Below are 26078 nucleotides of genomic sequence, written 5' to 3' on the forward strand. Positions count from 1 at the left end.
AATGATGGAGGAAAGTAGGAAGGGGGAACGGACAATGTAGGTTGCAATCTGAGGATGCGTTGGGCCAAATTTCCCACGAAGAGAACCTGGTTCCTGAGGCTTAAAAATATCATTACTAAGCAGGGTTTGAGCACTAACGCATATGCAGTGTTTAACTTTGACAACTGTATTCATTCCATTAGCGGGTGAAAGTTTCCATTTCATAACAACTCGTGAACTAAGTAGCACCGACACCGACACGCGACAAGCAACACGACACGACTCGCCGACACGTTGAGACACGTTGTATATTACGTGTATATTTTTATATATACATGATAAATTATCATTTTTATGATTATTTCAATCAAATTAATTTGAATCAAATTCACAAATAAATAAATAAAGAGTGTCGGACGAGTGTCGGTGCCCGACACGACACGAAGGCCCCCAGAAAATGTCCGTGCTTCCTAGCTTGTGAAAAGGAATTTTTTTATGGTGTATCTTAATTGCTGTGAAAAGAGTGCTTCATTGCCTAATGTTACCAAATGAATTTAGAAGAATGCTAAGATATTATCTATCATCGCAAGAAATCTACATTATTATGTATAACCCTCTAGCTTTGTCAGCTTATGTTGTACTCATGGCATTATTATGGAGCGTTGGGTAAGAAATATACAATTAGATTCAATAATTATCAGCCGGCCAACCTCTTGACATGCAATCATGGAGTCTAAACTTATGAACCACGATCAAGTGAGTGGATATACATGCAAAGACGATCCGCCTATTTAGTGGCCTAGATAGTATATATATAGCAGGATAGCCTTCAGCTTCCATAGGGTATGCCCTTTGATGAGACTTCTACGAGCTATCGACAACTCCAAAATTTACATACCCATCATCTCTCAAACTTATTAAGACCGTAATCGGTGTCTCATTGAGCTTTAACGCATGATGAACAACATGTCTATCTTAAAGGGCAGAAAAAGGAATTTTCTCTTTTTTTTTTTCGAAGCAGACCTGAAGATGTTAAACTCAAGACTCCACCCCGGAGAATCTTTCCATCGAATTCTGGGCGTGGAAAGAGGCTCTTGCAAAGGTTGATAAAATCATGGAATGGGGAGGTCGGGAAGGGCCAAAGGTAAAACTACCTTTAAGATCCCTACCTACTTCTTCATTTTTTGGTTTTAGGGGATAAAACATTGCCCTATCAAGGCCGGACACAGCTCCGAGACACAGCTTTTTGCTGTGGATTTCTTGCCTCAACAGGCTCCCAACACAGGTGAAGCTGCTGTCTCACCATAGGATCACTGAAGGCTCATGTGCATTCTGTCGTACAAGGCCGGACTCAATTGACCATCTATTCTTTGGGTGTGCTTTCACGGGCTCTCTTGCGCGCTTCTGGGCAGGAAATTGTAATATCTCATGGAATGCTGGCTCGTGGATGGATATCATCAGCTGGGCAACCCGAGTCCTTGGTGGACAGAATTTTCATCATCGTATTGCTCGTGCCTCCTTTGGGTCGATGTGCCACTGCATTTGATCTGAACAAAATAATATCCTATTTAGGGATCGTAACCCCTACATGCCCGCACTTCGTGCTCACCTGGCCAAGACTGTAAGAGATGTGGCTGTTTCTCTCCAACCTGTTGAGGACACACCGCGTAACAGAAGACTTCAAGTCAAGTGGGGCATTCCGGCCTCTATCTTTCAGTGACTATCCTTGCTGTTGTATTATAGTTGTTTTATTTTGTTTGGCCGATGTTTTGGCTATTGTAAGTGCCGCGCACTTCGTGCTTAAATGCTTCTTCTAGCCGCTACACCTTTGCACCTATCGCAACACTTTTGTGTTGCCTCAGGTACGAGGTTTTTGTGTTCGGCAATTCCTCTTGTATATTGCGCGTTGAAAAGTTAATATACTACTTACCTTACCAAAAAAAAACATTGCCCTATCAAATTATTTCTTTTCTTCTTCTTTCTTCTTTTAAATGGACAATGTTGAAAACTACCTCTCCAGTTGCTGCTCTTATTGAACTTTACATCCTCTGCTCGTGACATCTTCCCTAATATTTCCGTTGTTTAAAGCTACTGCTGGCGCTGGGGAACTTGTTACAGATTTCCGGGTTATAATTTTTTCTTCACCAAATTGCAGTGTTCAATGGATGACCTTGAATTTGTCTCCGTTTTCTCGACAAGTGCTGAAAATCTTTTCTAGGCTTAGCTATAAACGCCGAAATTTTGCTTGTGCACCATATAGCAGCCACTCGGTAATTTTTGCCATCGCGTAAATCAATACTATATAGAAAAACACATCCAGTAAATTTTACTAAATTAGCCTATACTGATTATTCAGTGTATCGTTTGTGACATACTTCAATCTTTTCGAAGTTACGAAAAAAACGTTTGACATTCCACGTGGGATGCGTGGGTATGAATATAATCTAGTCAACTAATGAAAGCGCTTTTATGTGCGGCAGCCAGGCAAAAATTGTCAATTCAGTCGTCCAAAAGGTTTTGGAGAAGCTGGACAGAAATCGGATTGAACTTGATGACTTGACAAGGTCATTTGAAGACTCTTCGAATTGCGCGGACAAGGTACGGTATCTTCTTCATCATTAATATACAGTAGACGTGCGTGAATGCGCGAATTTGAAAATTGATTTTGTTCTATAATCTTGACTTGATGCTATAATTTGGTAAAACTACGCAAATTGCAAGAAATTAAATACTATTCCGAAATTTACAAGGACGAAAATATATTTTCTAATCAATTAGCGCTCGTTCAACACGCTGTTTTCAATTTGAAATGTTGTTTCCTATTAATTAAATAAGTGCGCAAATATAAGTATCATAAGTTGTATTTTCTTAAATCTATTTCTTGCTGTAGAATTCATTGTTGGACGTTATGGGATGTGATAAGTGTTTGCTTTTATTTTTGTCATACTATTTACCAATAATTGCGCTCTTGAACGTTGACATCCTTGCGTAATAGCCCGCAGATTTCGATAATGTTTACGGATCACCCCCTACCTTCGCCCACTCAAAGAAACTTGATTTGTGTTGCATCCACTACTTTTCAATCTGCACGATCGTCAAGTTTACCTAAAATGGACCGACTCGTATTACTTGACCTAATGTTCTAAACTAATTTCATTAACCAAATCATTATATCTTTTCAAAGCCTTCAAAGAGCTAGAGATAATCTCTAAAAAAGAAAACTTTTAACGAACAGTAAACGAAATGTATGTGGAATACGCATTCCTGTATCTTGTTTGTATCCGAATAAAACAACTCGTCGACTACACATGAGTGGAGCATGAATGTGTACACTCTCGTGCTTGTAAAGGAAGGAATAAAATATAAAAGGAAGTGTAATTAAGCTCTGCTTCCTTTTATGGTATTGTGAAGTATTAGGACAGGAGGCTATTCTCCAAAGATTGCCCAGCAAAAGCATAGCTTTGTTGTTAAAAGCTCAACAGATCGTCCGACCCCATTCCCCCTCCCTTTTTCTGCCTTCGCTAGTACCTACCAGCTTCTTCGGTGTACTCTAGGGTTAATTCCAAAAAAAAAACACAAACTTTAAATCGAGTGACAATTGTGATCCGAACTTTTTTTTGTCTCGTAAAAAAACACCAACTTTAGGTCGAGTGACAATTATGGCCCCAATTTTTTTTTATCTCATAAAAAATCACCAACTTTCACCCTTATCCCAAATCTGGCCTCCCGTTGACTTTCTATCTGAAATCACCCTTGTTTAAGAAAAAAAGGTTATGGTGGTGAGCTTGGCGGATCTCGTCCATAGCGTCTATCGACGGGCGGTGGTTTACAGTTTCATATTACAACAAAACGACGAAATCTGGCCAGAGAGATTTAATCTGGAGATATTTTTTACTTGCCGGTGAAGTGAAGGAGACGAACAGTTTCACCGTCATTCTTCAAGCTGTGACTTAGAGAATAAGACAATGAATAGTGCTTTAAATCCGGTCAACAAGCCACATGGATTTATTGCTGAGGTGGAATAGTCAAGTTGAATAATCAATGGTTCTAAGTCAATGGGGGCCAGATTTATGATTTAAGTTAAAGTTGACGCTTTTTTACGAGACAAGAAAAAGTTAAGGCCAGAATTGTCACTCGACCTAAAGTTGATGCTTTTTTACGAGACAAAAAAAAATTCGGATCAGAATTATCACTCGACCTAAAATTGGTGCTTTTTTTTAGAATTAGGTCGTGTACTCTATTTCCATTTTAGAATTTCTCCTACTAAAATGATGTGATTTTTTCGCTCTATTGCCCTCCAAATTGGGACTCGAGTTTTAAATATTGACATGGCTTAAGATGGCAATGCACACTCTGCTGTTTTAATGAGTACTTTTTTTAACGTTTTCTTCTTCCATTTCAAGTTTCAAATATTCTTCCATACAATAAATTGCAAAAGACAAATCTCATGTGTCGGACAGTGTATGAATTTTACTTATTGTACCACCTGGACTACAGTTTTTTTTTTTTTGTAAGCAAGATAAATGTCGCAAGATACAAAGTAATCTTAGGAGCAACACTTGTCTAGACGTGGATAAAACCTTATTTGAAGCACGTAAATGTGGTAGTTTATGTGTACCAATCGGAATTAGTCAAGCTAAATGTTAGTACTATGCTATTCAAAAGAGGATTTTCTTCTTTTTTTTAAAAAAAAAATTCTTTTGACTCAAGAAACCGTAGTAGTATAAACAAAATGTTCCCCAAGCGACCTAATATATTCTTGATTAGATGATTAGTGAGAAAAGATTAGCATTATTTTGATTATGCAGTGCTTAAAACTTATGTGGAATTTCAATGCGGTCCACATGCACAGGGATACCATAGGGAGACGGAGCAGTGGAAGCAGAGGGAGGAAGGAGGAGGAGGAGCGGAGGAGGAGTCTAGGCAGAGGATGAGAGGAGGAGCCGACAGAAAGGGAGGAGGACTGGAAATACATGAAGTACGTGCAGGAGGAGGGGAGGAGGACAGGCAGTACATGAAGTACGTGTAGGAGGAGAGGGAGGAGTCTAAGCAGAGGATCGGAGGTGGAGCTGAGGAGGAGAGGGACGAGTGACGGCAGAGAAAAGGAGGAGGATTCGAGGTACGTGCAGGAGGAACGGAGGAGGAGAGGGACGAGTGTAGACAAGTACATGGAGGAGCGGAGGAGGAGAGGAGGAGTCTAGGCGGATGAAGGAAGGAGTGAAGGAGGAGGGGAAGTACAGGGAGGAGTGGAAGCAGAGGCAAGGATGCTGAAAGAGGTAAGTTTTCAAAATTTTCGTTCGGGGCGTTAGTGTACCTTTTTATGCCTTGTGTTATTTAACCTTTCTCCTGTGGCCCGATCTCTTAATGACAAGCAAACAAGTCAATAAATAGAAGTAGATGGGTTTTGGACGCCGTCTTCCTCTCGAGGCCACCAATGCTGCTGCTATTTTCTTTTTCTTTTTTTTGTGAGTTTTCAAATATGTGTTCTCTTTTAAATTTCTTTTCATCCGTGTGAATACATACAGGTATAAGTTCTAGATTCGTCTCTCATTGGTGATACATTTTTGAAATGTGACTCAATTGCGGTAATTTTGACCTTTCAAATGTTTAGGAACATGAAGAATGTATCGACAGTGGGCATGGTATTCGAGAGTGAGCGAGATGCCTTTCGCAATAAGTAGGCTGAAGTACGTGAGGTTCAATGCAATTTATTCATATCGTGCTTCTCCTTTCACTAAATTTTTTAAGCACCTAATGACTCTCCGGTGCACATAATGACTTTCCGATTGTTGACACTAAGCATAATCCGGTCATCGATAAGCACATGCCTAGCACGTGAATAAGAACAAGCACGCAAACAGCATGTGAACATAGACAATCACGACACATGTGCCTGCTTATCGACAGACATAGAGATTAACATTGTTAATTGACATTAATATCGCCGATTGCATTGTTTTTAGGAAGAATGTTCAAGTAGCAACTCGACAAAGTAAGATTAAGTTTGCCAATGAAAAAGGAAAAGCTCCAAATGAAGATAGATGTTGACCCATTCTCTCTTATGACTAAGATGGTATTGGTAAAGATAAAGGGAAAAAAGCCACATCAGCCAAATTTGTGTGTTTGATGTAAGCAGGAAATTGGTCAAAGCCACTATACTCCATCCAAAGAGAAGAAACCACAGGTAGGATTCCCTAGTCAGAACACGAGTTCTAATTGCTCATTGAATCGTATTAATAATCCCAATACTATCGGTTGAGCGAATCACCTTAGATTATTCTATCGAATTAACTTTCCTAGGGGGCAGCCCATGAAGAAAAAGTCATTCAAGCAAAGGTACGATGAAGAAATCGTATTGTTGGTACATTAGGAGAGCCGAGCAGCAAATTTGATTACTATGTCAGTATGGGCCACCGGCACCATTCCATCAAAATGTTGTTCCTATTGGATGGGGGTGAAGAGTTTTGTGAATTGGCTCCTAAAGATACCAATTCACCTAGGTTGTCAAAGCTGATGGATTATATAATCAACTAATGGGAAGAGAGTAGATTCATGGAAACCAATATGTGTCATCTTCCCTGCACCAAAATGCTAGCCTTTTGGAACGAAGATAAGGTTGAGTACGTTAAGGCTAACCACAACACTTATGCAACCTGGGCACATGCACTAAGGGTAAATCGAGACTATAATAGAACGGTCATCAATAATTCTTCCATTATAAAACCTCCAAGAGTTGAACCTAGAGAAATGGCTTTCTGCTGCTTTGATAACGAGAATGTTGATTGGATTCCTAAGGATGAGCCGGCGGAACAATTGAACAAGGTTGTACATGGAGAACCATCCATTGTTGGAAGACCTTGATGAGAGATATTCAGCCTACTTGGCTGAAGAGACTAAGCTATTTGTTGATATCACCGATTGCATAGCAAAATCTGAACAATTACCACTAAAAGAAGATGATAGAGTAGCAGAGGCTCAAGATCCACTAATTGAAGTTGATATCGGAGACGCATAATGTCATCGACCAATTTATGTCAATGTGTTATTAGACAATGATTTCAAGGTACAACTAGTCAAATTATTGAGGAAGCACAAAGATTGTTTTGCCTGGAATTATCATGCGATGTCAGGATTAGGAAAAGATGCTATAAAACACAAGTTGCCAATTAAAAACGGATTTCGACTACACAAGCAACCTCGTAAGGGGTTTACTCTGGAAGTCATTCTCAAGATCAAAGAAAAAATAGGGCGACTTTTAGCAGCAAGTTCATTAAAATCGCATGGTATGTCGAATAGCTTTCCAATATAGTTCCCAAAAAGAAGAAGAATGGTAAACAGAAGGTTTGCATCGATTTTAGAGACTTGAATGCAAACGAAAATCAAATGCCAATGGATGACATGCGGGTTGATTCGGCATTTAGTAATGAGATTATGTCTTTAATGGATGGCCATTCGAGATACAATCAAATATTCGTAGCGGAGGAAGCTTTGCACAAGATTGCATTGAAATGTCTTGGAGCCATCGGCAAGTTCGAATGGTTAGTGATGCCGAAGAATGCTGAAGCTACGTACCAGAGAACAATGAACTTCATCATCCACGACATGATTGGGGAGTGCATGGAAGTCTATATCGATGATATCATCGTCAAATCAGACCTGGTAAGTCATATGAACTATCTTGAGTAAGCTCTTATTAGGATGCAGAAGTTTAAGTTGAAAATAAACCCATTGAAATGTGCCTTTGGAGTTAGGGCTGGCAATTTCTAGGATTCCTAGATAATTAGAGATGAATTGAGATAGATAAGAATTGTTGGTGCTAACAATACAACATAAATGGGGGTTGAATAGGTTGTGTGGTGATATAGTTAAACTTTTGTGAAATATCAAACAAACACCACTCAAGATAGTGACAGATGCCAGATAGTGTGTGTGATGCTAATAAGAAAACAAAGTGTAGAATGAAAATCACACATCGATAATTAGTGGTTCGACTTTATACCCAAGCCTACGTCTACTCTCCAACTAACAGCTTTACAGCTACTGGATTCCATTAGTAATTAGTAGTGCAAGTTATAACTGACTAGTGATATTCCTTTCACTTGATTGATCACATTATCTAGACACACTCATTGCATTTACACTTGTACACTTAACCGTTAGCTATTACAGTACTAAACCAATATTACTAAACCAATATAGAAAGAAACACAAAACAAAATCAGAGATGTTTTCCAACTTAGTTCGTACAAGCAGTATTCAATGTGCCTAACCTTCTACACAGTTTCGCTGCTCCTTATATACCTAAATCTTCAATATATCCGTTGAAGACCTTCAAGGACACTTAGCTAGACATTTGAGAGTTGAATGGGCTTCTTGTTTTTTTTTTTAAATCGCAGTTTTAATCTTAGTTCTCTTGGCGAAAATCACTATCTGTAGATAGCCATAGAAACCGGGGACGCCGAATGCTGCTGGAAATTGGTCATCGGAGATGGAGGTCGATGCATTCAGACGCCTCTTCCCTCTTCGCTACCATGAGCAGCATCCCTCCGGATCAATACGGCCCGATGCCAGACCCCTCAAAAGAGCCAGAGATACAATCGTGTCGCTCGGTCAGTTCGTTTAGCTTTTTGTTTATCTTGTGACTTGCTCTTTCCTCCTTCACCAAGCCTTCAGAAGTTGCATTCCTCCCACATTTCATTAGCAGCATAAATAACGCAGGGCCTGTTGCATCCTCTGATGGGTCTGCGCTGGCGTTGATTGGTATGGTTCCACTGTGAGTTTTTTCCCCTTTTCAGTCTCTCGTGTAGATACGAGGCATGCCGACGCACTCCTGCACTTCAGCAAGTTCAAAGTAGCTGCATTGCATTTACTTGGAGCTGAAGCAACATCTGATTTCTATCTTTTCCTTTCTATTTGTTTTGTTGTTTAACTTTTACACGCGAGCGAATCATTCAAGGTGGACATGAATTGTTATACTTATGAAGACTATAGGGTTTGCTCTTTTACAGTTACATTTAATTAAAACGCGCGCAATCGTATTTTCCACAGACAATCTAGGCTGCAATTAAAGGTGTTATGCATGGATGCTGGCATATGACTTTGTGTGATTTTGAGCGGTTGAGTTTCATATGCCTCCTTATATCCTCTCCAGTTGTGATCACGGTGTTCACATAACTTTGCCCAAGAAGAGCCAAAGTTTTTCAATTCCTACCACTCCCTCCAGCTTGGTTGCCTCATAACGATTGCAGCCATAGAAACCACCAGTTCTCTCCCCGTGATCAGACCATGTACCCAGATGGAGCCTGTTTGAACAGATAATATATAACAAGTAAGATGCGTACAATACCGGCTCCAAGAAAATTACTTTGTATCGCCATAAGAATAGACCCAATAAAAATGAGTACACAAAAATAAATGAAAATGCTCCGTTTAGAAGAAAGTAACCTTACCGGCAGAACTCAAATTTACAAGGAGGTGTACATGTCATATGCATACACCGTTGGTTTTTCTCTATTGGCCGCTTACACTTTGGACAAGGCTTTGAATTGGCTATAATCCTGCATATCATTTCATATCAGTTAGGAAAGCAGAGCAAGAACCACAAATTCTCACATAATGACATTTCCGGACACCTGAATCCCAATTTCATGCAAGTCTTTCTCGAAATTTTGTATCCAAATGAAGAAAACGTGGCAATTATTGGAGCGAGCATGACTGTCCAAATTCATTCTCAGAGGCAAACCCCAGGAAGGATTCCCAACATTTCACATGAAATAAAGAGTCATATCCTTGCAGACATTCCGCAAAACCTTAGCTCTATCCTGTCATCCCATTTAGCAGAACATATTGCCACAATAAATCATTAAAGATACAACCAACCGGCCACACTACGTTAATCAAACTTCTGCATGTCCCATCATAACATTTTCCACGAGGCCAATCTTATTTCTAGAAAAGAGCTTCGATTCTGTACACTTGGGTTGTCAACATGCCGCCGACAACTTCACAAATAACAAACTTGCCAAACATATATTTTCACCGTGAACCACCTGCCTGCTGTGATAAACTAGGTATGACCCAAAAGGCAGACAAAATAACAGAGATAAGCTAGACAAAACCGTCCAGAAACAGGACAAAAAGACTACGGCAGGAAAGTGCTGGCTATCAAAACAATAGAGTATTAATATCGACGACACCATGCCAGTCATTGAACTATTCTAGACAACCTATCCCAGTCAGATCTGTTGAGCAGCCTCCTAATACTACTAGCTCAATCAAAACTTCTACATGTAGTGGAGTGTAACTAATTGGACTCCATTTCCATGGTTCCCATCCACCACCCTCCACAGACAAGACCTCATCCCGTCAAACCGTCATATTGATATACATTTGCCATGGTCAGTAGGATGATGAATGTCGAATTTTAAGATCAATTACAACTATAGACACTAAAAGAAGAGTCTACTCCCACCCCCCCCCCAAAAAAGAAAAAAAACAACCGAAAAACTATATAGGCAAAACATAACACTAGTCAGCTTCCACGCAGGCATGTAAAACCCATAACCTTGAGCCATAGGGACAGCAAATGGTTGACAAGCAACGACTCATTATATAATCCATACAGATGGTTCTTCCAGCCTGTTGGTATTTCTATATCTGTATAGGACAGGATGGGAGTAAATAAATCGAAAGGAGAATTGCAGTGGCTAGACATAGTATTTTACTCAAACAAGAAAAAGGAAATCATACATTTAGAATTGCTGTATGTTCAAACTTCAAACAGACGCGGGTGACATCATTATCCTCCAGACAAGTCACACAATTTAGAGTTATTAGATCTCTTCCAGGGAATATATGCTAATGCAATAACCATGTGATAGCAAGAACAAGCATATCCATCTATTAAGACATTCCAAGGATTCAAAATTTTAACTACAAAAAGGCATATTTGCGTAAGTCCTGTATGCAGTAGACTGGCTCCCTAAGCCTCAAGAGTCATCCTTTTCGATGGCCCAAAGGTTGCACCATATATAAAGAAAACCCTTTAGGAACTCGAATATCTCACATTGCTGATAAAAGCATGCCAAAATAGGACTATCTATGACTAGGCTAGTTCTTTTTTTTTTTTTTGGGCGGAATGCCTGGGCTAGTTAATTCATATAGAACTTTCTTGTTTCTTGAAAGTGGAGAGACCACACAATCCGTTGTATACCGTTGTCATGGAACCCAAATGGTGGCAAATGCATAAAGTTATCTGTACCAGTTCATGTTTTCAGATTCAGCACTGTTCTTCATGATCCACTTTGCAACAATGCCGCAATCTACACGACGGTGAGCTTCCTCCATACGCTGCAGCAGATCAAATCCAAAGGATGTCAACACACTATTTGCTACATATCGATGCGAGAAATTTCCAAAGAGAAGCTTACATTCCAGCAAAAGTTGAAAGAGCATAGGCAGGAATCAGGAATCATCGTAACCTTCACTGCCAGCAGCATATTCTACAGCATATTCACTACCGGGGGCAGGACACCACTTGGTCTGGCAGTAGGAAATTGAGGTAAAAGAAAGTCATATTTCATTTAACAGGCACCCGGTAGTACAAAGTCACTATCGCACTTGAGAAACACTTCAGTAAAGGAAAAAGAATACGGTCGCATGCAATGTACGAGCGAAGAAGATATTCAGAGTACTCTCTTCTCATCTTTAGGCGCTAAAAGATTTATCATGTCTTGACCAACGGCAGCACCTCAAGATGGATCAGGACATCTCAATCTTAAACATCCAGGACCATCGTTTATTGATTTGCGTCTGTAACCTATCACAATGTCCACATTCATCAAACGACATCAGAGGGCACGGGAGTAAAAGCATGTACATCTCGAAAGTGCACAGTTAATACAAAGAAATACTTCCAACAGAGTGATATCTTTCAGCTGAAGACAAAACACACACACAGATGATGCCTGGTAATGGTCACACATCTTGTCGTTGCGGGTACTTCTTTTCACCAAAATGATAGAGCTAAAAATGCTTCGAAACACAATAGCCAAGAAGCAAATCCCCAAGATCAGCTACACAGTGTTGTTGCGTTTGCCAGTCTCACATTTCACACATTTTCATTTTGCCCTAAAGTCTATAGGAGCTCAAAGCTCCTGCAGGCTGCAGCTTTTCCAAGAAGCAGCCCTCGGAAAGATATGCCAAAGGGATAACAAAACAAATTCTAGCTGTCACCAAACAAACGTCCACATCCAAAAAATTTGACCGTTGATGATATGTTAAAACGATCATGTTAAGTTTATTAAATTTGGAATTCGTATAATAACTATATTCGCATCTTGCTCTTTGAAATTAAGAGTCTGTCCATTCTCTTTCCGGGCAAATATAAGTCTGTTGACAATGATATTAACAATTAAATGAAAAGAAGAACCCTGAATGCTGGAACTTATTTAACTTAATTTATACTCGGAGTGCAGATCACAGTACAAAATTGTGCTGTGCATGGATTGTTAAAAAATTGAATCAAGTAAACACGGGCCATTTTTTTCTTCCAAAATGACTCAGCAGATGACTAACAATCACCGACCCAATTTTGAGCACACATCCTTTAAGAGGATCACTGGAAGGAAAAGATCCCTCATACAACTTTCTCAGCAGGCATTGGATCAAAGAAAAGACAAACGGAAGAAACCACAAATGACCCTATCTACAATTTTTTGGCTAGTGCGGATAGAGGAAGAAAAAGAGTGATTCAAGGGCCTACAGAGTGATCTTGCAGATATAGAGGAACCTTGGTACTTGGCCACTAATGTAAGTAAAACTGGAAGGTAAGACAGAACAAGCTATTTCTTAGATATACAGGCTAAATCCTCTGTGCCACTTATGTTACATTTTACATTTATACAATAAATAAAAAAAGCAGGGAGCAAAAGTGACAAACAAGATGGCACCTAGGCAAAAATTTGACATTTAATTCTAAACTTTGTTATTCAGACTTCACAAGTCATGTATGAAGGGTACAGAAAGCTTAAACACGACGATGAGCTTAGGCATCAGCCAAGCAATAACAACAACGGTAGGAAACATATGCCACCTGGGGACCCCAACAGCACCTATATCAAAGCTGAGGCTTAGGCTGTGTTTGGAAAGAAGGGAGGGGGAGAGAGAAGAGGGGTGGAAGCGGAGAGGGGGCCGTGGAAAATGGGGTTAAACTCAAAAACTCGTGAGGGGAGAATATCATATTTAAATGCATCCCCGCATCAACCATTAATCCCGCCACCCTCTCTCTCATCTTCTTTTCCCCAATCCCAACAAAGCTTTGGCCTATTAGCTTAAGTCTATGAATGGGGTCGCTTGGACAAAGGTACGCCATCCTCATCAGAGGGTTACATGCATGACTCGATCCCGAGCATCTAGATAGTAGGATAAGCACATTCACCAGCCCTTCGGGGGCTGCAAACCTATGTCTGTGAACAGCAAAGAGAGGAGAAAATAATGGTGCAGAGTCAAAACGTCACATCTTTTATAGAAAACTCATAAAGACCACAACCAGGAATCCCCTGTTTTGACCAAAGCATCATTTATTTGGTCGTACATGAACCACGCTTACAAGAGAGTATCGACTGAAGCTAAGCCATGGCTCCTACAATTTGCTGTCATTTGCTCAGTAAATGTGTGTCATCAAGGAACCCAGAGTCTATACCCGACAGAAAATAAGAAGACACATACTACGGCTATTCATTGCACGTATAGCTAACAAGTCAAATACCAATACTTCAAGCAAAAAAGAAACATCAAGTACCAATCTCCCTCTATTACCACTTCAGTAAACAGCATGATCACAGCTGAGTTGAATGAAACTTACATGCACAGCTTGCGTTTGACGTAAATCAGCAAGAGCTTTCTGCCTTCACTGCCGAAATAAAGAGAGATTTCGCATATAAGTAAGACAAACATCAGCCGTCTCTATGTACACTAATGCTCTATTTGGATTGGGCAGCGAAAGAAAAGTAAACGAGAAAATTGGAAAAACAAAAATTTCCCTCTCTTCTCCTCCTTAAAAAAATTTCAAATTTTTCTTAATTTTTCACTCACAGTTTCATTCCCCTCGCTTTCTCTGCTTTCCAAATATAGCCTAAAAGAAAGCATAGCCAAGTCAATGTTATTTCAAGGAATTTTTGAAGTAGCAATGCTAGAACTCTTACATCGAATGAACCATCAAAAGATTCCTGATATCAAAATGCCTCAGCCAATCATATAACATGGTCAAGACATCCAAGGAGCGATACGAATGTAATTAACATAATGTACATAAAGTCCTATTCGGCATTGGACCGTCAAAACCTAGATGATTGAACCAAAGTCACAGCATGAATCATACTCTATCTACATACGACTTTATTTATGGCTTAAGACATTGGTTTCCGAGATCCAAAAAATTTGTGGGATAGTTTTTCATGTAGAGGGACACATCTTGTTCAATTACCAAAGTAAAACCTAGAAAGGGAAGTAATGCGTTGATTTGAGAAATCTAAAAAAGCTATCACGTGGGTAGATTGAGAAATCTGACAAAACTAAGTGCACATTTTTTAGAACAGATTCGACACAGATGCCTCTATCGTCATGGATGCAACATGAATAGCCCAGCAAACAATGCCCTTCCTAGAGATGGATAGAGAGGACTATATAATTAGGCTTTGCCCAGATTCTGCGAAAAAAGAATTAAATACTACACAGGACATCTGGTTTCTAAGTTTGGTGTGTAAAAGCCCATGGAATTACAATGATTTCTTGTGATGCTTTTGAGAAGACTTAACTCGGTTTTGTGTCCTGATAACCAAACAAGGACTCGGGAAAATATAAGTCCAAAAGTGTACAGTCGATTCTGGTTATTCAACGTCATCCATTTTCTTTCTTAACTTCTAATTCGTTTAAAACACAAAAAACAAAATTTATTTCCTCTATAATCCTTCCTTCGGCACTTTTTCATCCTCAATTATATAATTGAGAAGAAAATCGAAGGAACTTATCTAGACATTCATCAGCAACATCACGAATGGCAATAAACATAGGTCGTCAAGGAACCACAATGGTTTTCGATGAGGTTCCCTCGACATCCTTTTGAGATAATTTGACAAACAGAGAAAGGGTAGGGGAAAGCGAAGACTAGACGATGTCGTTAGACCCAGAAAACCCGGGAGAGTATCACTACTTACGAATTGATTGCTCGCCCATCGTTCATAATAATGAGTATATCTCTCCAGTGAGTTTTCGCCATCTCTCTTCTTCTCTCAGCCTCATCATACTGCAAAAAGGTATTTTCACAGGACCAAATCCAACAATGTCAGTTCCACGGTGTTCACATAACTTTGCCCGAGAAGAGCCAAAGTTTTTCAATTCCTACCGCTCCCTCCAGCTTGGCTGTCTCATAACGATTGCAGCCATAGAAACCACCACTTCTATCCCCATGATCAGACCATGCTCCCAGACAGAGCCTGTTTGAACAGATAATGTAGAACAAGTAAGATGCATACAATACCGGCTCATGGAAAATTACTTTGTCAACCATAAGAATAGACCCAATAAAAATGAGTACACAAAAATAAATGAAAATGCTCCGTTTAGAAGAAAGTAACCTTACCGGCAGAACTCAAATTTACAAGGAGGTGTACATGTCAAATGCATACACCCTTGGTTTTTCTCTATTGGCCGCTTACACTTTGGACAAGGCATTGAATTGGCTATAATCCTGCATATCATTTCATATCAGTTAGGAAAGCAGAGCAAGAACCACAAATTCTCACATAATGACATTTCCGGACACCTGAATCACAATTTCATGCAAGTCTTTCTCAAAATTTTGCATCCAAATGAAGAAAACGTGGCAATTATTGGAGGGAGCATAACTGTCCAAATTCATTCTCAGAGGCAAACTACCCCAGGTAGGATTCCCAACATTTCACATGAAATAAAGAGTCATAATCTTGCAGACATTCTGCAAAACGTTAGCTCTATCCTGTCATCCTATTTTGCAGAACATATTGCCACAATAAATCATTGAAGATACAAACAACCGGCCACACTATGTTAATCAAACTTCTGCATGTCCCATCATAACATTTTCCACGAGGCCAATCTTATTTCTAGAAAAGAGCTTCAATTCCGTTCACTTGGGTTGTCAACATGCCGCCGACAACTTTACAAATAACAACCTTGCCAAACATATATTTTCAGCATGTATGACCCAAAAGGCAGACAAAATAACAGAAATAAGCCTGATCAAACCGTCCAGTAGGAAAGTGTCGTCTATCAAAACAATAGAGTATTAATTTGGACGACACCATATCAGTCATTGTACAATTCTAGAAAACCTATCCCAGTCAGATCTGTTGAGGAGCCTCCTAATACTACTAGCTCAATCAAAACTTCAACATGTAGTGGAGTGTAACTAATTGGACTCCATTTCCATGGCTCCCATCCACCACCCTCCACAGACAAGAAGACGTCATCCTATAAAACTTTCATATTGATATACATTTGCCGTGGTCAGTGGGATGATGAATGTAGAATTTTAAGATCAATTATAAATATAGACACTAAAAGAAGAGTCTTCTCCCCCCCCCCACCCCCAACCCCAAAAAAAAAAAAAAATCAACAGAAAAACTATATAGGCAAAACATAACACTAGTCAGTTTCCACGCAAGCATGTAAAACCATAACCTTAAGCCATAGGGACAGAAAATGGTTGACAAGCATCGACTCATTATATAAACCATACAGATGGTTCTTCCAGCCTGTTGGTAATTCCACATCTGTATAGGACCAGATTGGAGTACTAAACATGTATAAAGAAATCAAAAGGAGAATTGCAGTGGCTAGACGAAGTATTTTACTAAAATAAGAAAAAGGAAATGATACATTTAGAATTGCTGTATGTTCAAACTTCAAACTGACGCGGGTGACATCAGTATCCTCCAGACAAGTCACACAATTTAGAGTTATTAGATCTCTTCCAGCGAATATATGCGAATGCAATAGCCATGTGAACAAGCATATCCATCTATTAAGACATTCCAAGGATTCAAAATTTAACTACAAAAAAAGCATATTTGTGTAAGTCCTGTACTCAGTAGACTGGCTCCCTAAGCCCCAAGAGTCATCCTTTTTGAAGGTCCAAAGGTTGCACCATATATAAAAAAACCCTTTAGCAACTCGAATATCTCACATTGCTGATAAAAGCATGCCAAAATAGGACTATCTATGCCAAGGCTAGTTCTTTTTCTTTTTTTTTGGCCGGAATGCCTAGGCTAGTTAATTCATATAGAACTTTCTTGTTTCTTGAAAGAGGAGAGACCACACAATCCGTTGTATACCGTTGTCATGGAACCCAAATGGTGGCAAAATGCATAAAGTTATCTGTACCAATTCATGTTTTCAGATTCGGCACTGTTCTTCATGATCCACTTTGCAACAGTGCCACAATCTACTGGACGGTGAGCTTCCTCTGTATGCTGCAGCAGATCAAATCCAAAGGATGTCAACACACTATTTGCTACATATCGATGGGAGAAATTTCCGAAGAGAAGCTTACATTCCAGCAAAAGTTGAAAGAGCATAGACAGGAAACATCGTAACCTTCACTGCCAGCAGCATATTTACAACCGGGGGCAGGACACCACTTGGTCTGGCAGTAGGAAATTGAGGTAAAAGAAAGTCATATTTCATTTAACAGGCACCCGATAGTACAAAGTCACTATCGCACCTGAGAAACACTTCAGTAAAGGAAAAAGAATACGGTTGCATACATACCTTTCTATTGTCTTCAATGTAGCCCTCCATGGTACAGCAAAGTGAACCTACCATTCTATTTCCGCACAAGTTCCCACATACATAATGGGGAAAGACGTATCACCGCATGGTTTGTTTGGCGGCCATAGCCCAACGGAGAAGGTGCCGGTCTGCCATGCCTCGAGTGAGAATCTCGAACTCGCTTGGATGTCTGGGCGCGGGAGTCACCAATTCTGCCTTCATTTACTCTGGCCGCAAAGTTAAGAGATCGCAACGACTCCGTAGCTGAAGAGGGCTCCGAAGAAACGTTGACGAACATCAGCGTCTTGGAATCTCCCCCAAATATGGCCGATTCAAACTTTAAGTTAGAATAAGAAAATCTTCGATATGCCAACTCATAAGAAGGATCTACGCAATATGACAGGTACAATATTAACACAGCCAAGTTATCATTACAGCTGAAGAATTGGAGAAGGAAATGCACCCGAAGAAGTCTTGTCAGCTTAGAATCTTTAAACATCACATTCTCCTCTTTGTCTGCCACGCCACGTATAAGAACACCCAGCCAAGTCAAACTTAAATTGATCATCTGATTAACAGTGAAAAATAAAGAATTAGCCGCTCAAGAGGAATAGCAGGTAAAATAAACGAACACCGCAATAAAAAAAGCTACTATTCTACTACTATACAATTGCTTTTTTCTTTTTTTCTCCCACTGCCTCGCTATCCCGCTCACTCCCAGCGAGATTAGCAAGGTTGAGCACACTTTCCACCACTTCTTTAGTGTTCTAAAACAATTGTGTAAATAAAAAAAATTTAGTTAAATAGCCGAAGCAACGGACATAACAGCTGAATTGAATAACGTAGTAAGAATTGTTTCAACCTTGTTCATCCCGGATATTTGCAATTTACAGATAAAATGACTTCTTGATGACCGAGAGCTCTTCGAGGTCTCCGCCACAGACCTAAAGAAACAAAAGTGTACGTGAGCGATCAGACTCATTCAACCACATTAAACTAAAACATGAAAATTCTAATGCCATAGATGTCGATAAGAACAAGACGAGTTGTCCACAAACCTTCTTCGTGCAGCAATATCCAAAAGCCGAGTAACTTCATCGATACTGTGTACACAAAGTTTGATGAGCCCAGCTACAGTGGCATCGTGCTTAACTCGTCTCGGACTACCACGCTTCGACATCAAATCATGAACTTCATCATTGTAGATCTCGAGCATCGAAACCTAAATTGCACCACCTTATATTAGCCACTATCCAGCAAAGCCAAAAGGAAACAAATAATATAATTAACAAAAATTTACTTTGAGGGTGTGCTCCCAGCCTTGTGCCAAAAGGGTTAGAACCGTTTGAAATATCTGCTCAAGAGAACGCGGTATCAACCCCTTCCGTTCCGGAGATTCGTGTTCACCCAACATGGTATAAGTCTTTTCCGAACCTAAATGACTGTACGAAAATATACAAACCTGCGAAATATCTAAGATGTGAAATTCTTCAACTAAGATAAATTTATTTTATTTTACAGCTAGTTAGTTTTTATTACATAATTGAACTAAAAAAGCACAACTGCAAAGTATTGTTTCCATTGCAACAAATCAAACAATTGAAATAACCAAATTCTTTAGTTCAATTGCTTAATTTGTTGCAATGGATACTATACTTTGCGGTTTTTCTTTTTTAGTTCAATTATATAACAAAAACTGCCAAGCTATAAAACAAAATAAATTTATCTTAGTCGAAGAATTTCACTTTTTAGATATTTCGCAGATTTGTATATTTTCGTACGGTCATTTAGGTTCGGGAAAGACTTATACCATGTTGGGTGAACACGAATCTCCGGAACGGAAGGGGTTGATACCGCATTCTCTTGAGCAGATATTTCAAACGGTTCTCACCCTTTCGACACAAGGCTGGGAGCACACCCTCAAAGTAAATTTTTGTTAATTATGTTATTTGTTTCCTTTTGACTTTGCTGCATAGTAGCTAATATATGGTGGTGCAATTTAGGTTTCGATGCTCGAGATCTACAATGATGAAGCTCATGATTTGATGTCGAAGCGTGGTAGTCCGAGACGAGTTAAGCACGATGCCACTGTAGCTGAGCTCATCGAACTTTGTGTACACAGTATCGATGAAGTTACTCGGTTTTGAATATTGCTGCACGAAGAAGGTTTGTGGACAACTCGTCTTGTTCTTATCGACATCTATGGCATTAGAATTTTCATGTTTTAGTTTAATGTGGTTGAATGAGTCTCGATCGCTCACGTACACTTTTGTTTCTTTAGGTTCATATGAGACCTCGAAGAGCTCTTGGCCATCAAGAAGTCATTTTATCTCAGAATTGCAAATATCCGGGATGAACAAGTTTGAAACAATTCTTACTACGTTATTCAATTCAGCTGTTATGTCCGTTGCTTTGGCTATTTAACTAAATTTTTTTTATTTACACAATTATTTTAGAACACTAAAGAAGTGGTGGAAAGTGTGCTCAACCTTGCTAATCTCGCTGGGAGTGAGCGGGATAGCGAGGCAGTGGGAGAAAAAAAGAAAAAAGCAATTGTATAGTAGTAGAATAGTAGCTTTTTTTATTGCGGTGTTCGTTTATTTTACCTGCTATTCCTCTTGAGCGGCTAATTCTTTATTTTTCACTGTTAATCAGATGATCAATTTAAGTTTGACTTGGCTGGGTGTTCTTATACGTGGCGTGGCAGACAAAGAGGAGAATGTGATGTTTAAAGATTCTAAGCTGACAAGACTTCTTCAGGTGCATTTCCTTCTCCAATTCTTCAGCTGTAATGATAACTTGGCTGTGTTAATATTGTACCTGTCATATTGCGTAGAACCTTCTTATGAGTTGGCATATCGAAGATTTTCTTATTCTAACTTAAAGTCTGAATCGGCCATATTTGGGGGGAGATTCCAAGACGCTGATGTTCGTCAACGTTTCTTCGGAGCCCTCTTCAGCTACGGAGTCGTTGCGATCTCTTAACTTTGCGGCCAGAGTAAATGAAGGCAGAATTGGTGACTCCCGCGCCCAGACATCCAAGCGAGTTCGAGATTCTCACTCGAGGCATGGCAGACCGGCACCTTCTCCGTTGGGCTTTTCCCCCATTATGTATGTGGCAAATGTATTCTGGTTGTAACTTGTGCGGAAATAGAGTGGTAGATTCACTTTGCTGTACCATGGAGTGCTACAAGACCGGGAAGAAGTTTTGTTCCTGTTCGTGTTTACCTCTCCGTACTGGGGTTAACGTTTTAGTCTGACATTCATTTGTATGGAGTACTTAAAGGATCGCATTTGTGTATGACAGAAGAATTTATTCGGGTTTAATTTGTTGATGTTGAGTGGCAACTGGGCAGGTTGAGTCGCCACTGTAAACTGCTTATGATGTTTAATTGACAAATTAATCTTTGTTTTCTTGTGATAAGAAGCAAGAATCACGGTTTCTTTTCTATTCCTCTGGATTAGTTATGTTGTGCTGCTGATGCTTCCTGACCCTTTCCGAGCTCGTCTAAATAAAGTTTTGCTTTCTGTTCTCGTCAGCTCGATAAGCTTAGTGAGTTACAGTTGAAGTTCATCAAAGAGGCCTGGCCACAGATTATTTTAAATATAAAATTAATTGATTTAGTTGAGAATTAATTGATGTGATTTTGAATGTAAATACAGCTGTTATTTAGGTTAAAATCTGATGGAGTGGTTTGGATTTTCATCCTGTCCTGATTTGATGAATCTGAAGGGTACTTTTGGGAGTCAATGTACTCATAGAATTTCAGATCAAGAAAATCTATCTGATATGAGGAAAGTGGGTTTTGCTTGACACTTGCCTAGATGGAAGCGTTTAGGTTTTGTTTTGTGAGAATTCATGTGCAGCGTTGGGCGTGAAAGTTTCCAAAGTAGATCTGTTATCATTGCAAATGAGGGTAAAGGCCAAGCATAATAATATCATCGGCTGATGTTAGTGGGTCCTACGTTGCACTTCTGATATTTTGCTAATGAATCAAGTCTTGAGTGTGATCAATCTTTTATCCTTGTGTTTGTGAGTTTCTATTCAGGTCCAATGATGGCGCTTGATCAATCACGAGCTGTGTCAAAGTTAACAAACTTTGTATCACAAGCAAATACTTAAATCCAAATAAAAGCATAATAGAAGGGGTAGCCATTAAAGCACCAGGACAGAAGTTACTAAATAGTTATGATAAATGAACGCAAAGCAAACTAGTTCAATAGAATAGACAAACACAAGGATAAAAGATTGATCACACTTAGACTCGATTCATTAGCAAAATATCAAGCTTAATGTTCAGTGACCTCATAAAGAACCTAGTCGTCACCTGATCAAGTAGAAGACGCACAAAAGCTCCTGATGCACCAGGCACAGTTACTAACTGGCTCAAGTATAAGTACCTGCAGGAGCACAGAATGGTGTCATAAAATGCAGGAGATAGAGCTCCATAGAAGCACTGGATAGTTTATCTTAAGTATGTTCTGCTCTTAGAAAAAGATGGGTTCAGGTGACTGCACTAACTGATCCTATATATTATCTAAGTACATGCAGCATAACTAATGGAAAAAGTAATCAAAGTTGAGAACAAGACATTCCAGTGTTCGTCCAGCAGACAAATACAGATTACACCACATTCAACTACCAGAAACCTCAGATACATTCTTTCTTCCATAAGATTTTACAGGAAATAGAACAGACAATACCCAGAGGGAGCATTGACTTGCTTAAGTGGACAAAAGCAATGAGGCATTACCAGAAGTGAAGCGTAGGACCCACTAACACCAGCCGATGGTGAGTTTCTTTTCAGGTCCAATGATGGCGCTTGATCAATCACGAGCTGTGTCAAAAAAGATCAAGAATTAGTATGGCCGAGTGTCAAATCTCATATTGCAGTCGAAGTGCTCATTTTTTCCGGCAATAAACAAAGAGGACCGATAAACAAAGTCTACCTGGCAGATCAAATCTCCGAGGAATGTTAGCAATGCAGAAGTCACCGATTTTGTTGCCACAGGATATTTTGCAAGTAGGGTCAGATACCTGCAGTACGAAAATTATATCAGAAGAAATGGTCTTGAAAAGCTTCCTAAGATTACCTTGAGGATTTCCTCAAGGTAAATGTTGGACAAGTGCTTCTGGTATGGAGAACATGATCAGATGGCTTAAAATGTTCCTCTAAGGCCAAGTTATCTCCAATGGGCATAATTGAAGCAGCCACAAATTAGACAAGCTAATTGATGTTCTCCCAACTAAGAAATTACTGTTTAATGCAGTTTACTGAATTTTAAGCCATTCTTTGCTTCTGAATTGTGTCCTCAAATTATGTTACTCGCGATTTAAAAGAACCCAACAGTGCTGCATATAAGCTTTAGGCGTGATGTCTAAAGGAATTTACTCATAGCAATATCCCTTTCAAATTAGGATCCAAGTCCAGTCCATCTTTGAGATCCCAAAATTTACATAATAAGACAACAGAATATGAGGTGCCACAGGCCCACAGCTATGAAAAGACTATGAGAAAAAAGATAATAAAGGGACAAAACAGATAACATTGAAGCAAACTGCGTTATGCAGAGAGAGATTATTGACTCAAATTAAATGATAAAATTCACAAACACAGGCACATACCTTCCAAAACCAGACTATCTGAGGATCGCTACTTCCCACAATCACAGAGTTCCACAACTCTCCTCAATCCCAAGTCCTCAACTTCTCTGACAAATGTTAGTCCTAAAGCATCAGAATCGATAAATTCAGCATCCATTTCCAGAATCTGCTTGCAGCTATTATACATATAAGGATCTGCATCTCTTCGAATCGCTCGATCACCCCCCCTCCCCCCTACCCCAGCACCTCACAATCATCGCCCCCCTATCCCAGAAATCCCCAAGAACCCGAGAAACCTAGCAAAGAACCTCCACCTAAGAAGCGCGAGCGCAAACACGAGCCACCGAACCACTCCACCCCACCCCACCCCACCCCACCCCACCCCACAGAAACAATCGCACGATCAACACCCCAAATTTCAAGAAGCCTCTGGAGGGAGGCAAGGGAGCGCGAGAGAGAAGGAAAGGATCGTACCTGGATAAGGGTCGCGCGAGGGGGAGGAAGGCAGTGGAGGAGACGCGGAGAGATCGGACGACAGAAGGGAGGGCGGACGACGACGACGACGGAAGGGAGGGAGGGCTCGCTTTCGGGGGTCTGTCGCGCTCGCGCAGAGAGAGAGGAGAGAGGAGAGAAAAGGGAAGAGAGAGGGCGAAATAGCACTAAACCTAAGCAGAGGATCGGAGGAGGAGCTGAGGAGGAGAGGAACGAGTGTAGGCAAGTACACGGAGGAGCGGAGGAGGAGAGGAGTCTAGGCAGATGAAGGAAGGAGTGAAGGAGGAGGGGAAGTACAGGGAGGAGTGGAAGCAGAGGCAAGGATGCTGAAAGAGGTAAGTTTTCAAAATTTTCGTTCGGGTCGTCAGTGTACCCTTTTTATGCCTTGTGTTATTTAACCTTTCTTTAGTGGCCCCCCGATCTCTTAATGGACAAGCAAACAAGTCAATAAATAGAAGTGGATGGGTTTTGGACGCCGCGTTCCTCTTGAGGCATCATTGCTGCTGCTATTTTCTTTTTCTTTTTCTTTTTCCTTTTTTTTTGTGAGTTTTCAAATATTTGTTCTCTTTTAAATTTCTTTTCGTCCATGTGAGTACATACAGGTATAAGTTCTAGATTCGTCTCTCATTTGGTGATACATTTTTGAAATGTGACTCAATTACGGTGATTTTGACCCTTTGAAATGTTTAGGATCACGAAGAATGTATCGGCAGTGGGCGTGGTATTCTAGAGTGAGCGAGATGCCTATGATTTTCGCAATAAATACGTTGAAGTATGTGAGGTTCAATGCGATTTATTCATATCATGCTTCTCCTTTCACTAAGTTTTTTAAGCACCTAATGATTCTCCGGTGCACATAATGACTCTCCGGTTGGTTGTTGACACTAAGAATAATTCGGTCATCGATAAGCACATGCCTAGCACGTGAATAAGAACAAGCACACAAACAGCATGTGAATATAGACAATCACGACACATGAGCATCACTACACATGTGCTTGCTTATCAACAAACATAGATATTAACATCGTTGATTGACATTAATATCGCCGATTGCATTGTTTTTAGGAAGAATGTCTAGGTAGCAACTCGACAAAGTAAGATTAAGTTTGCCAATGAAAAAGGAAAAGCTCCAATGAAGATAGATGTTGACCCATTCTCTCTTATGACCAAGATGGTATTGGTAAAGATAAAGGGAAAAAAAGCCACATCAGCCAAATTTGTGTGTTCGACGTAAGCAGGAAATTGGTCAAAGCCACTATACTCCACCCAAAGAGAAGAAACCACAGGCAGGATTCCCCAGTCAGAACACGAGTTATAATTGCTGATTGATTCGTATTAATAATCCCAATACTATCGGTCAAGCGAATCGCCTTAGAATATTCTATCAAATTACCTTTCCTAGGGGCAGGCCACGAAGAAAAAGTCATTCAAGCAAAGGTACGATGAAGAAATCCTATTGTCGGTACATTAGGAGAGCCAGGTAGCAAATTTGATTACTATATCAGTATGGGCCACCGACACCATTCCATCGAAATGTTGTTCCTATAGGATGGGGTGAAGAGTTTTGTGAATTGGCTCCTGAAGATACCAGTTCACCTACGTCGTCGAAGCTAATTGATCATATAATCAACTAATGGGAAGAGACTAGATTCATGGAAAACAATGTGTCATCTTCCCTGCAACAAATGCTAGCCTTTTGGAACGAAGACAAGGTTGAGTACGTTAAGGCTAACCAAAGTACATTAAGGCTAACCACAACACTTATGCGACCTAGGCACGTGCACTAAGGGTAAATCAAGACTGTAATAGAATAGTCATCAATAATTCTTCCATTATAAAACCTCCAAGAGTTGATCCTAGAGAACTGGCTTTCTGCTGCTTTGATAACGAAAATGTTGATTGGATTCCTAAGGATGAGTCGGCGGAACAATTGCACATGGTTGTATATGGAGAACCATCCATTGTTGGAAGACCTCGACGAGAGATATTCAGCCTACTTGGCTGAAGAGACTAAGCTATTTGTTGATATCACCGATTGCATAGCAGAATCTAAACAATTACCACTAAAAGAAGATGATAGAGTAGCAGAGGCTCAAGATCCACTAATTGAAGTTGATATCGGAGACGCACTATGTCATCGGCCAATTTTTGTCAATGTTTTACTAGACAATGATTTCAAGGTGCAACCAGT

General features: G+C 39.9%; 1 protein-coding gene and 1 pseudogene across 8 annotated transcripts; both read right to left on the reverse strand.

Moving 5' to 3' along the window:
• Positions 1 to 8856: 8856 nt before the first annotated feature.
• Positions 8857 to 11708, reverse strand: LOC130135712 (probable E3 ubiquitin-protein ligase ARI7; annotated as a pseudogene).
• On the reverse strand, positions 11642 to 24249 carry LOC115666854 (probable E3 ubiquitin-protein ligase ARI7). 8 transcript variants are annotated; one of them, XM_056305392.1, is made up of 11 exons: positions 19088 to 19282; positions 18846 to 19009; positions 18650 to 18731; positions 18456 to 18554; positions 17869 to 18355; positions 17401 to 17489; positions 15620 to 15727; positions 15383 to 15473; positions 15195 to 15283; positions 13844 to 13891; positions 11642 to 11790 (listed from the first exon to the last, which is right to left on the reverse strand). In XM_056305392.1, the coding sequence occupies exons 6-11, from the start codon at positions 17433 to 17435 to the stop codon at positions 11730 to 11732; spliced, it is 432 nt and encodes a 143-aa protein (XP_056161367.1). In that variant the 5' UTR covers positions 17436 to 17489; positions 17869 to 18355; positions 18456 to 18554; positions 18650 to 18731; positions 18846 to 19009; positions 19088 to 19282; the 3' UTR covers positions 11642 to 11729. The 8 variants fall into 8 exon arrangements, 5 of the variants coding, with proteins under 5 accessions (XP_056161367.1, XP_056161368.1, XP_056161366.1 ...); XM_056305393.1 differs by having other exon boundaries at positions 11642 to 11797; positions 19088 to 19280; XR_008814986.1 differs by lacking the exons at positions 11642 to 11790; positions 13844 to 13891 and having other exon boundaries at positions 15247 to 15283; positions 15615 to 15727; positions 19088 to 19275.
• Positions 24250 to 26078: the final 1829 nt, after the last annotated feature.

This window comes from Syzygium oleosum, unplaced genomic scaffold (assembly GCF_021117445.2).
Source record: "Syzygium oleosum isolate NSW1041296 unplaced genomic scaffold, Sole_v2.1 Sole_v2.37, whole genome shotgun sequence".
Lineage (NCBI taxonomy): Eukaryota > Viridiplantae > Streptophyta > Magnoliopsida > Myrtales > Myrtaceae > Syzygium > Syzygium oleosum.

What these genes read in the sequence shown, in the direction of transcription:
- LOC115666854 (XM_056305389.1), bottom strand. Translation starts at nt 19,201, where the DNA reads ATGTTGGGTGAACACGAATCTCCGGAACGGAAGGGGTTGATACCGCGT. An exon ending in GCTGGGAGCACACCCTCAAA is followed by an intron (nt 19,010 to 19,087) that starts GTAAATTTTTGT and finishes GGTGCAATTTAG; the next exon opens with GTTTCGATGCTCGAGATCTA. An exon ending in AAATATCCGGGATGAACAAG is followed by an intron (nt 18,555 to 18,649) that starts GTTGAAACAATT and finishes CAATTGTTTTAG; the next exon opens with AACACTAAAGAAGTGGTGGA.